The sequence below is a fragment of the Pleurodeles waltl genome, chromosome 9, assembly GCF_031143425.1.
Source record: "Pleurodeles waltl isolate 20211129_DDA chromosome 9, aPleWal1.hap1.20221129, whole genome shotgun sequence".
Lineage (NCBI taxonomy): Eukaryota > Metazoa > Chordata > Amphibia > Caudata > Salamandridae > Pleurodeles > Pleurodeles waltl.
In genome coordinates, this window is record NC_090448.1 from 984,331,503 (window position 1) to 984,345,091 (window position 13,589).

The 13,589-nt window shown below is 44.5% G+C and overlaps 1 protein-coding gene across 3 annotated transcripts in view; it reads left to right on the forward strand.

The window, feature by feature from the left end:
• MLH3 (mutL homolog 3) overlaps positions 1-13,589 on the forward strand; it is a 156,876-nt gene that overhangs the window by 82,201 nt on the left and 61,086 nt on the right. For all 3 annotated transcript variants that reach the window (XM_069208470.1, XM_069208471.1, XM_069208472.1), the window contains one exon: positions 10,784-10,856. In XM_069208470.1, the coding sequence (XP_069064571.1) occupies positions 10,784-10,856 (73 nt within the window). The remainder of the gene's footprint in view (positions 1-10,783; positions 10,857-13,589) is intronic.

A 13,589-nucleotide genomic window follows, 5' to 3' on the forward strand; every position in this document is an offset into this window, starting at 1 on the left:
GCTCCACGCTTGTCCCTTACCACCCCTTAATTATGGGACGAAAACACATGTAAGTGACACTCCTGTATGCTGATGTTGGTTCCTTACTTTCCCCACATTCAGAAATTGATCTGTTCCCTACTGCCAACTTGTCAGTCTTTTGATCATTCGTAGAGCGTTTCTATAGTGTACTAGGGAGCGATGTCCTTACTGAAAATGACGAGATTCAACCTGTAGTGCCACTGTAGAAAGCAGATGTTGGTCATGTCCCGCACAAGGTGTGCCTTTGGTCCTGAGCTCAGGACATGGCTCAGTGATGGGATAAGTGTGCTGTAATGCACCCGAAGGTTCTCCAAGACTTGGTGGCAAATGTGTATGTCAATAAACACAAGAAGTGGTTGCATCCTTTGCGTAGATCTCACTCCCACTCCAAGTTGCAGGCCCAGCCCGAGTCCTCTTTGGAGGACTAGACATGTAGACTGCTCCACTTCCCACCGAAAACCTCAAGTAAATCGAAGTGAAAGCCCAGAGCAAGCATAAAAAAGAGAATTGAGACTCTACCTCAACCTGCTGTTCCCAGTCGAAAGATAAGGTGCCAATTGAGTTCTCTGTCCATGGAGTCTATTACTCAGTTGGTCTTTATGCGCCCTGAGTCTCCTGTGCCGTCGTCTCCCAATAGCAGATCAAGACTTTAATCATGCTGTTAATTTTCAGTGCGCTTCCAGCTCCCTCTGTGCAACTTCGGCCCCACAGAACTACAGGGTTCTTCAGTCGACTTATTGTAGGCAGGTCCACCCACAGAGCGGTCTGCACCCTTGGGACCCATTGCCAGGCCTGTACCAACTCCAGTACGAGCTTCCACCCGGTCCCGAGATTCACGCTGATTCCGACCACCTCGATGTCAGTGCCACTGGCTGATGATACAATGCCAACGCTGATGTCAGATTCTGAGCCAACATCACCCCGCGCTTGACTGTTGCCACACTGAGATTACACAACTTATTTTCATGCATTCTGGTTCTAACCATGTGTCTTCACCACTTTCACACTCTCAGAAGAGTCTCCATTCTTTTTTTTTGGCTCTCATTCTGACCCTGTTTTGGAGCAAGGTGTACCCTAGGATATTCATGAGAATAATGGTGAGAAGGATTTCCTGATCACCCCTCATTATACTGATGACATTAATGCCTTTATTTACAGAAAGCCAGTGGGCTTCATACCTCCCCTGAGACAGAACTTGACTCGCCACACAGGCTCCCAACAGAAGAAAATGTCTAGTTTGCAGTGGTGGTTTGGAGGATAGCTAAAGTGCTAGCATTAAGCTGCCTTCCATTGAGACTAAAACAAATGTTTTGATGGAATTCTACAGTATAGGCTGACATCTAAGCTCCTTCTCCCATTTAATGATACTCTCATATATACTGTGATAGTTACCTGGTCGAAACCATGTTCTTGCCTGCCTGTTAACAAGGAGTGACCAGATGTCATAGACTGGTACCTGGAAAATGGCTTCAACAGCAAATGCCCAGCCAGTGGGGTACAGGATTCAGCACTTCTCACATCCAACAAATAGGTCTTGTGGATAGTTCAAACAGGCTACACCCTACTGTTTTTCTTCCTGCACACCCAGCATCCTTCTCATTCCATAACAAATTTCAGCAGAGCGTCTATCCATCCTCTTTCAGGACAGGACAGACAGACCGGGAGGCGGACTTGCCATCGTCTTCAAAGATTAGAACCAATGCTCCACCACATCGGCAAGCACCAACAGCAACAAGGAATACCTGATCTTCAAACTCCACATCTCTGCCCACTACACCCTAAGAAAGACACTCATTGACTGATCTCAGAAAAAAAACTCTCTCCTCAGAGCTTCTACACCACTGACCGCAACACCTCAACGATCTCCCCAGATCCAAATCCAACTTCAATGCTTGGATCATCTCCTATACTTTACAGAAGAGCTCAGACTCACCAAACACCACTGCAAGCAACTAGAACGCATATGGAGATAAAACCAGGACGACACTGACAAGATAATCTACAGCTCAGCCCTCAGACGCTACCACCAACAAATCAGAGCAACCAAACCTTCGCTCTCACTGAACAAATTGAAAGGAACACCAATATTGCCAAGGAAATACTCACCATTGTGAAAGAGTTAACCTCTCCAGCAGCAAGCTCCTCCAGTGTCATTCCTTCACAGGACCTCTGCACTCGGCTGTCCCTTTTCAGTAGCAAGATCAGATCAGCAGCATCCAAGACAACCTTGAGCCCCTAACTGGACACAGCCACCCTTGCAGCCCTCCTACCCTTCACAGGAAACACCCAAAAGACACCCCTGCCACCACATAAGAAACTGCAGCGACCATGTGGTCCAAATACTCTGGATCACCCTTGGACTCCTCCTCTCACCACAGCTTTGCAAAGGCAGTGGACCCCATCAGTGCAGCCCTCACCCCAATCCTGAAAGACTTGTTCAACACACCCACCTTCCTGGACTCCAGGAAACATGCCACAGTATTTCCCCTCCTAAAAAAAGAAGAATCCTTGAGCTAACCTGAAAACACTATCCACCCACCGGCTCAACTCCCCGCTACCCAACCTGGAAAAAGTCATGAGGAAGGTCATGAACAAATGGCTAGCCATACACCCCAACGTCAACCACCTCCTTAACTCAACTCAGCCCGGATTCATGAGCACGTGAATTAATGGATTTACTGAGACCACCCTTACTGCTCCCGCGGATGATATCCAACTGATCATGGTTAATAGAGACACTGCTGCCCATGTCATACTGAATTGATCTGCCGCCTTCAACACAGTCGCCCAACTTACTGTCATCCAATGCCTCCGCAAAGACAGCTTTTATGACCCCATACTCTGCTGAATCTGCTTTTTCCCAACAGACAGCTCTGAATCAGTAAGTGTGATTCACTTCACCTTAGCTGCCGCTAACCTCATCTGCAGAGTTCCACAAGGGTCATCACTTAGCCCCATTTTATTCATCGTGCAGATGGCCCCTCTCGCCGGCATGATCTGTTCACTCCAAATTAACGTCCTTTCCTACAGAGGTGACACTCGGCTCATCCTCTTCTTTTTCACAAAACACCGAACACCTGTAACAACTTTTCCGCCTGTATGACTGATGTTGCTAGATGGATGAAAAACAAATGTTTCAAGCTCAAGACCTACAAAACAGAAGTAGTAATCTTTGGCAAAGGCACCTCACTATAGAACTCATCCTGGTGGTCTGTTAAACTTAGTCCCACACCACACCAGGCCACCCATTCAAAGGACCTTGTAATAGTAGTTGAGAACTAACTCCCCATGACGTCCAACTGAACAAAGTCACCACCTCCTGCTTCCACACATTCAAGGTGCTCAAGAAAATCTTGAAGTTGCTTCCTGTCAACACACACAGAGCTGCCACCCAGGGCTCATCACCATCAAGCTGGACTATTACAAAATTTAGCAGCCTGACTCGCACACAGACTATAGTCTTCCCCCCCCCCCCCCCCAAAAAAAAAAAAAACCTCCACTAGCTTCTAGTCCCTAAACAAGCACTCTTCAAGCTCCTCACACCCACTTAAAAAAACATACTGGCTGGAATGGAACAAGAGACTCCTGTACGCCTTCCCACCATTACACACCCTGCCCGAGTTCTGAAGAATGGCCTGGACCAAGGCATCCTGTTGGCTCTAGATTGGCACAGAAGAGTGGATGCCTGGCGCTACTGATGATTTCAATCTGTCTTCCAATCAAGCAACCACTTGAAGAGGACTTTCTGTCTTTGCAGCGCAATGGAAACCACCGCCCAAATCATGCAAGTTACACCGGGATGCATGGAAATTGAGAGTGCTTTCGATCTGCTGAGGTGGTAGAGCTCATCTTTGCCTCCAAATCCCACCACGAAATCCATCTAGGCTGGATGCTGGTAACCTGGTGTGGTTCCTGGGTACTGACCCTTGCATGCCCAAGTTCTTGGACATCCTTTTGTTTGTTTTGTTCTTAGCTTAGCCAAACCTTGCAGTGAGTACTGTAAAAGGTTATTTGTTGCCCCTTTTTGTCTTTCTACGTTTTCCTGATCAACCTCCGTTCTTCAAATCACCTGTTGTGATGAGATTTATTAAATGTTTGACACACATATTTCTTCCCACACCATTTGTTATGCTACTTTGGGACCTTAACTTGGTCTTGACTTTCCTCATGTGCATGTCTTTCAAGCCAGTGCATAGCTACTTGCTGCTGCTTCTTACATTGAAGTCTGTTATCCTCTTAGCGATTACGTCAGCTTGTCTCATGAGTAAACTCCTGACCGCACAGCAACCGCACTACACCACAAGTTTTCTAGTTTAATTGGTGCTGAGGAGGTAGCAGTCTTTCCAAACATCATGACTGCTTTCCATGTTGGATGGTCAATTAACCAATGTTCTGCACTCCCCCTGACCTCTTGAAAGAGAAGGAGAGACACAATCTGTTAAACCCCAAAAGGACTTTAAACTTTTACATAAATTGACCCAAGTACAATCAAGTAGGCAATTAACTTTTTTTTAAGGTTCTCCGGAGCAAAGAAAGGGAAGGCTGTGGAGAAGAGGACCTTGTCTAGGAGGATAGCCCCCCTGCATTAGGATCTGCTTTGCAGTGGCCACAAAGCTGGCCCAAAAAGCCTGAAGGCCTGTTTTACCAGGAACAAAGCTGCTACTACTACGTTGCACAAGAGGTGTCTGACCTTGATACCTGCTACGTAGGCACGTAGGTGCAGCGCATATGTTCATGAAGCACTACTGGCTTGATAGGTAGGTGCATTTGGAAGGGCACTTCACTTTTTTGGTTCTGCAAGACATTTTGGCTTGAGTCCACTCTACAGAACCTCCACCCTGGGTTGGTAATTCTTTGGTATGTATTTTAAGATAAGGACTCTGCAGTTAGACGTATGCATCAGAATAAATTACTTACCTTTGGTAATGCTTTTTCTTGTGGATGTAACCGCAGATTCCTCACTGGGTTTCCTGTTCCATGCAATGTCCACTTTTAACATCTATTTAGCTTGCAATGATTAGTTCTCTAGTTTGCATCTGCCTGTAGCGCTGAGACACTGAGTGGCTGTGCGCTCTGTAAGTTTGGATATCCATTCAAAAAGGTCACAAGTTGGTATTCAGTACACTGTTACACTGTTACCAATAATCCTTTATGCTCTGCGTATCAGGGAGCGGAAAGTGAAAAGCTGAGAAACTAATGTCAGTGCGCAGAAGAGGTGGTAATATGCAGCTTTTCTCTGTCACTTCAGGGATCGTATGGAGTCTGCATGGAGCTGCAAAGCAACGCACAGTTCTCCATGTCCAGTCTGGCCCCTGGAGAATATTCTAAAGTGAGGAATCTTTAGTTCGAGTATCCACCAGAAAGGACGTTACAGAAGGCAAGACTGCACATGGGACCATGTCAGCAATGTGCAGATGATCAGTGGTCTTAATAAAAGGACAACTCAGATGACAAACCCCAACTTTTGAAAGTAGCAAAAAAATGGCTTTCATAGTGGCCCAGGATCAGCAATCTCTTGTAAGGCATGCCTTTTCAGCAGGATCCTTCTGTTCGGACAATAGTCACAGATGCCTCCTGTAAGGAAATGCCTCCTTGGCATGGTTACCCCCTGACTTTTTGCCTTTGCTGATGCTAAGTTTTGATTTGAAAGTGTGCTGAGGCCTGCTAACCAGGCCCCAGCACCAGTGTTCTTTCCCTAACCTGTACTTTTGTTTCCACAATTGGCACACCCTGGCATCCAGGTAAGTCCCTTGTAACTGGTACCCCTGGTACCAAGGGCCCTGATGCCAGGGAAGGTCTCTAAGGGCTGCAGCATGTCTTATGCCACCCTGGGGACCCCTCACTCAGCACAGACACACTGCTTGCCAGCTTGGGTGTGCAGGTGAGGACAAAACGAGTAAGTCGACATGGCAATCCCCTCAGGGTGCCATGCCAACCTCACACTGCCTATGCAGTATAGATAAGTCACCCCTCTAGCAGGCCTTACAGCCCTAAGGCAGGGTGCACAATACCATAGGTGAGGGCACAAGTGCATGAGCACTGTGCCCCTACAGTGTCTAAGCAAAACCTTAGACATTGTAAGTGCAGGGTAGCCATAAGAGTATATGGTCTGGGAGTCTGTCATGCACGAACTCCACAGCACCATAATGGCTACACTGAAAACTGGGAAGTTTGGTATCAAACTTCTCAGCACAATAAATGCACACTGATGCCAGTGTACATTTTATTGTAACATACACCCCAGAGGGCACCTTAGAGGTGCCCCCTGAAACCTTAACCAACTACCCGTGTAGGCTGACTGGTTTTAGCAGCCTGCCACACTCGAGACATGTTGCTGGCCACATGGGGAGAGTGCCTTTGTCACTCTGTGGCTATTAACAAAGCCTGTACTGGGTGGAGATGCTTATCACCTCCCCCTTGCAGGAACTGTAACACCTGGCGGTGAGCCTCAAAGGCTCACCCCCTTTGTTACAGCACCCCAAGGCATTCCAGCTAGTGGAGTTGCCCGCCCCCTCCGGCCACGGCCCCACTTTTGACGGCAAGCCGGAGGAGATAAGGAAAAACAAGGAGGAGTCACTGGCCAGTCAGGACAGCCCCTAAGGTGTCCTGAGCTGAGGTGACTCTAACTTTTAGAAATCCTCCATCTTGCAGATGGAGGATTCCCCCAATAGGGATAGGAATGTGACCCCCTCCCCTTGGGAGGAGGCACAAAGAGGGTGTACCCACCCTCAGGGCTAGTAGCCATTGGCTACTAACCCCCCAGACCTAAACACGCCCTTAAATTTAGTATTTAAGGGCTCCCCAGAACCTAGGAACTCAGATTCCTGCAACCTAAGAAGAAGAGGACTGCTGAGCTGAAAAACCCTGCAGAGAAGACGGAGACACCAACTGCTTTGGCCCCAGCTCTACCGGCCTGTCTCCCCACTTCTAAAGACACTGCTCCAGCGACGCTTTCCCCAGGGACCAGCGACCTCTGAATCCTCAGAGGACTGCCCTGCTCTAGAAGGACCAAGAAACTCCTGAGGACAGCGGCCCTGTTCACCCAAGACTGCAACTTTAAAACAACTGCATCTCCCACCGGAAGAGTGAGACTTGCTACTCTGCACCCGACGCCCCCGGCTCGACTTGTGGAGAAACAACACTTCAGGGAGGACTCCCCGGCGACTACGAGACTGTGAGTAGCCAGAGTTGCCCCCCTGTGCCCCCACAGCAACGCCTGCAGAGGGAATCCCGAGGCTCCCCCTGACCGCGACTGCCTGCTTCCCAGATCCCGACGCCTGGTAAAGACTCTGCACCCGCAGCCCCCAGGACCTGAAAGATCGGAACTCCAGTGCAGGAGTGACCCCCAGGAGGCCCTCTCCCTTGCCCAGGTGGTGGCTACCCCGAGGAGCCCCCCCCTTGCCTGCCTGCATCGCTGAAGAGACCCCTTGGTCTCCCATTGATTTCCATTGGAAACCCGACGTGTGTTTGCACACTGCACCCGGCCGCCCCCGTGATGCTTGGGGTGTACTTTCTGTGCTAACTTGTGTCCCCCCCCCCCCCGGTGCCCTACAAAACCCCCCTGGTCTGCCCTCCGAAGACGCGGGTACTTACCTGCTGGCAGACTGGAACCGGGGCACCCCCTTCTCCATTGAAGCCTATGCGGTTTGGGCACCACTTTGAACTCTGCACCTGACCGGCCCTGAGCTGCTGGTGTGGTAACTTTGGGGTTGCTCTGAACCCCCAACGGTGGGCTACCTTGGACCCAAACTTGAACCCCGTAGGTGGTTTACTTACCTTACCGTAACTAACTCTTACTCCCCCCAGGAACTGTTGAAAATTGCACTGTGTCTAGTTTTAAAATAGCTATATGTGATTTATTTGAAAACTGTGTATGCTATTTTGATTATTCAAAGTTCCTAAAGTACTTACCTGCAATACCTTTCATTTGAAGTATTAAAATTTGAACCTGTGGTTCTTAAAATAAACTAAGAAAAGATATTTTTCTATACAAAAACCTATTGGCCTGGAATTGTCTCTGAGTGTGTGATCCTCATTTATTGCCTGTGTGTGTACAACAAATGCTTAACACTACTCCTTTGATAAGGCTACTGCTCGACCACACAACCACAAATTAGAGCATTGGAATTATCTCTTTTTGCCACTATCTTAGCTCTAAGGGGAACCCTTGGACTCTGTGCATACTATTCCTTACTTTGAAATAGTGCATACAGAGCCAACTTCCTACACCGCCCTATCTGACCGGGGAGCCCATTCAGATAATCTTTATGTGTAATTCCTACACAAGAAAAGAGTGTCTCTATGTCATAGCAGCTATTTAAAGTTAAGAGGAACAGTTGAACAAGGTCGAGACTCTTGTCTCTGCTGCCTCCCTAAATATGGTCATATGCCAGAGCCAGAAATGTTAAAGAAATCCATCTGCCAGGAACACAAAATTATCAATCAGCCTTATCAGGTCTTTTGCAAAGAAAAACACAATTAGGTTTTAAATGAAAATGTCCTTCAGATAATCTTTGCAGAATGGGGTCAGCTAACTGTAGATCTTTCTGCTCCTTCTCTAAGCCAAAAAATCCAGAGACTTTGCATCCAGGAGTTTGAAACTATTCTCTTTGGGCAATGCACTTTTGCTAAACTGATTATTCCCCATGCAGAATCTTTGGAACTCCCAAGCAACAATGACCTTGCTTGCTCCTGAATGGTTCATGCATTAGTGGTGCCCAGATTTTCTACAGATGTCAGTAAAGCCACACAAGAGGTTCCTTGCAAATTAGGCCTCCTGACCAGATCACAAGATCAGTTGTTCCATACAAACTTAACATCCTTGAATTTGGCAGTATTTATCCTTGGATCAGACAATATGGTCACCTGAATTTGCCTCAGCCCTGTAAAGTCGAGTTAAAATAGTTTGAAATAAAATCCACTAAGAACCTCCTTTTCATTGAAATAGAAAAGATTTGGTTTGTGTGTTAAACCGAAAAGTCACAATCCCATCACTTGCCCAGAAGTGATTTTATCCTATTTGTTATATTTCACTCAAATCAGTTAACAGTACTCTTCTATCAAAGTCCATTTGGTGTTAACACAGTGTACAGAACATGTAAACGTAAGACCATTTTTTTCAAGATTCCCACAAGTAAAGACTTTCTGGAAGGCCTAAAGAAGTCATTTCCTCTTGCAAAAATCCCTCCACCTCTTTGAGAATTTCATTTGATGTTATAAAACGTATTGGCCCACTTTTTAAGGCTTCATTGCAGCATCTGTCTTGGTGGACAGCTTTTTATTTATTTTTTAGTGGCTCGCTCTAGGTTTTCGGGTAGTGAGATACAAGCCCATTTGACAATGGATACCTATACCATGTTCTGTTCCAAAAGTGTTGTTATAAGAATACAACCATCATTCCTTCCTAAAGTAGTTTTGGATTTTCATATGAACTACACCGTAACTCTACCAGTTAACCTCCACAATCTAAATGCTCAATTGTGAACTTTCTTTACATTCACTTAATGTTAAGAGAGTGTTATGCTTTTACTTAGATAATACCATTGAATTACGTAAATCTAACCAGTGATTTGTCAACTATGTTCCTTTACACTTAGGACTTGCCTCTTCTAAAAATATGTCTCTAAATGGATATTCTCTTCTATCTCCACTTGTTATTAGTTAGCTGATAAAGCCAGAGCTCATTCTATCAAAGGTAAAGCATTTACAATGGCGTGGCTGAAAAATATTGCTTTGTTAAGCATCTGAAAGGCAGCCATTTGGAATTAATTCCACACTTTCACAAAGTACTGTTCTCATGATTCTGGTACTAAAGATGACTCTAGATCAAAATGCTCGGAACAATCTTTTTGGGTAATGATTCATGTAGATTACACTCTATTCATGGCAACAACTGGAAATTATTTATTGTGCCGTATGGCCAAGAGCCGTTCTGCAACATAGGTATCTTCTCTGAAGACCACAGAGACCTTCGGTGAATTGGTGGCAGCTTTTTGCCTTCCACATAAAGGGCACTTAAAAAAAAGTGATGGCATTATGCTAGTAAATGGTGGGGAAAGAAAGGTAAAATGCCTTTACATGGTTCCAAGCACTATAAAAAAACAAGTAAATGAAAACAATTACAAGCTCTGAGAGGGTTTTTGAAAAATGCCACCAAAACCACCCCAAGTGTTCCAGGTTCCTACTCATTCTAGCTGGAAAAAAGAACTGGCTCTATGAGGTAACTCATGGGATATGGAAATCCAAGGACTCCTAAAGGAGCAGCATGCTATTTTAAATCTTTAAACATTTTAATGTATGTCTTTCAGGTACTCATTTCTTCTCTATTTAGACCTGTTAAGCAGAATGCTACCTTCTTTGGTGCTGCAGTGTAGTGCTGGGAAGGATATTTCTAACTTATTTATATATTATGTTCTAAATATTCAGTAGATTTCTCCCGAATAGGCTTTTATGAATGATTTGTTGCACTGCTCATTGCTGAACTCTTCACATTCACAAAAATTCATAAAATTGGATATCAGTGTTCCAGAGTGCTTGCAGGCAGTGGGCAATTATGCTTAAATTTATGACTTAAATGAGATGCTTCTGATGCAGAGCCAGGAATACAAGTATGTATGAATTTCGTATATCTAGAGCAGTGTCACAGTTTAATTTAGAGATTCTTATCCCTGAGCCATGAGAAACTAATCCAAATATGAAATGAATGTGTAAATGCTCTAAATAGGTATGCATGGTAAATGTGTGGCTATTGTTTAAATTACAGGTTCTTCGACAAGTGGATAATAAATTCATTGCCTGTTTAATCAACACCAAGAGTGAGGAGAACGCAAACCCAGGTGAAATGGGATCTTGTGTAAATGTTTGTACTGTTCCTGGGTAGACAGGATCTTGTTTATCCTTAGTACAGGGAAAGGTGAAACCTCAAAAGAAGGGTCATATTGTGGTAGGAATCCACTCTACTCCACTTTTGAAGAAAAGCTAACCTTCCCTTTTAACATCTAGCTGAATTTGTGCTGCAATCACAAGTAAGGCTAGTGTTTCGATATTTCTGTTAACCCAGATTTATTTTAGCTTAACTTGACACCCTAAAGTGATATACACTTTTTGACACCTGCTTATGAAGGAAGAATCTTTTTTCCAGACATTTCTCCATAGCTGTTTTTCTGTCGGTAGCATTCAGTCAATATGTCTCCTTTACTTGACTGTGATATTATTGTTTGCTTTCTGCTTGCCCCATCGGACTGATCAATTTATTACAGGGATCTTTGACTATCCCAGTGGTCACAGGTTTGAATCTCGAGGTGCCTATTCAGTTTACTGAATGGGCACCATTGAGTTGGGTAATAATAAACATCCATATAGCTCCAAGAAAAGTCTTGTGATGAGTGTGCACTTTTCAAGTATGTTAGGTTAATGTTAAAGAAATGTTAAGAAACCACCATTGGTGTTTAACATGGTAGCATTAACTTTTCCAGTTTTGGATCTTTCATAGATTAACATGTTCAAATCATCATTGTTGTCGAGCTGGTAGCCCCATGGTACAAATAGAGAACAGTACAATGCTAAACATACACATAAAGTGTTCATATAGTCACAGAAGTAGCCTATTTGCATCATTTACCCAGGTCACCATACTGAGTTTTCTACCACAAGTCATGTGTGAAGGGAGTCCCTAGAGTTCTGCCAGATATATGGAAAATGTTCTGCTTTTTCTGTATTCCTGTGAATAAATCCATCTTGCTTATTCTCTGAACATCTGAATCCTCTAAAAAGGTATTTTAAGGCCACGTGGAAGGAAAATACTTTTTTCTGAAGATCCCACCTCAATGACTGCATATATTGCTTATATCCTGATCACAAGTCTAAGGATTACAAGCCATTTCACACTTTTTCCATTAATAAAACTTCCAGATTGTGAGTGTAGACTAATTTTATGACTCCAGAAGTGCATATCAAAAGAAACCTTTATTTCAAAAAGTAGAATAACTTTTATCTGAGCAAAATTTCTCAACCTTTGTGGAGCCTCCAAGAAAATGTCATAAACATTTTTGAGGCACACTGAGGTGACTCATGATGTAGTGGTGCTGATTGAAAAGAATAATGTAAAGTCAGCCCATAAAATAAAAATTAATAGCCATCAGCCCCAAAGAAAGCCCGTAAGGGGTTGGCATCAAAATATAAGTCAACAACTTCTTCATTGTCAATGAGATCATTGTTGGCATCATTGATAACTAGACTACCATCAACAAAGAACACTTCACCGTCAACGACGAAGCTACCTTTGACAACAGCACCTCTAAGATCCTGACAGCAAAGTCAATTATAACATTGTCAGTAATGACACAGACGACTGCTGTTTCAATACAGATTACAGGGCGATCCAGGACAACTACAACACTGAGGATGAGTTAGTCGACAACAGTCCAATCTTCAGCAAAATACTTCAGGATTACTCTAATCACAGAGAACAGCATTGCAATGCCACTAATACTGAAACACACCTCACTGAGCAAGGTATTTTAATTCTCACCACACAGACTATTCGATACGAAAGGCTCCGACGATGATGGTGATGACAAACCATTTGGTCCTGGATATACTCCGACTCGGCTAAGGGGTAAGTGTCAGTGAGATTTATCGATCAACAGAAGATCTCTACTCAGGAACCATAGTCATCCACAAGACCTAGATTACAGAAAATGTTACCAGCCCTTTCAAAATGATGATGACGCCTGGCAATAGAGATATCCTCTTTATAAGCAAAATGCACAGACTTCGCAGGAAGAGTTGGTACAAACTCTTGTAGCATTGGTTACAGATTAACACCTAATGCTCTCAGACCACTACAAATGATTTCCAGAGTCTACATCTCACCATGCAAGCCACCCTCCAAGGCCACATTCTTCACTTCGGTCAAGGCCTCATGCAAGACCATCCACTCTATGAACCCATATGCGTTCTTTTACAAGATAGCCACCATCCACGTCTTTGGTATCACACTTACCCTTGACAATGTAATCGAATCCTCCAGCTACAATCAGCCCATATTCTGGTAATCCCCAATCAAACACGTCCAATTTCTCCTCAGTCCGCAGGCCCTGAGTGGGATGGCTATATAGTACCCTTTACAAGAGATTACACTCCACCAACGTCAAATTCACCTTCAGGTGACATCTGGGGTTTTCACAGTCTCATTGAGAAAGCTAGAGAAAACGTCTGCTTTGTGTGTCATTTTAAAAACCCTTCAAGAAAGACAATAAAACCCATTCTAGCTATTGATCAGATTTGAACAGAAGCTCTTGAAGTAATGATGAACCCAGACACAGTGGCTCTGGTAGTTCCTAGATCATACAAAAAATATAAAGCCCTGACAGCACCATAGCTTGTCTCATTGGTAACCCCATTGCAGATTCAGCAGTGATGCACACAACCCAGTGACAATTGAGGAACCCAAATCCTCCATGCTCAGCCCTACCTGACACAAAAGGAAGAAGGCTTGACAACATTGGCAAACGTTTTTCAGGTACTACAGCGATATCTGTCAAAGCAACTAATGCTTTGGCATTTCT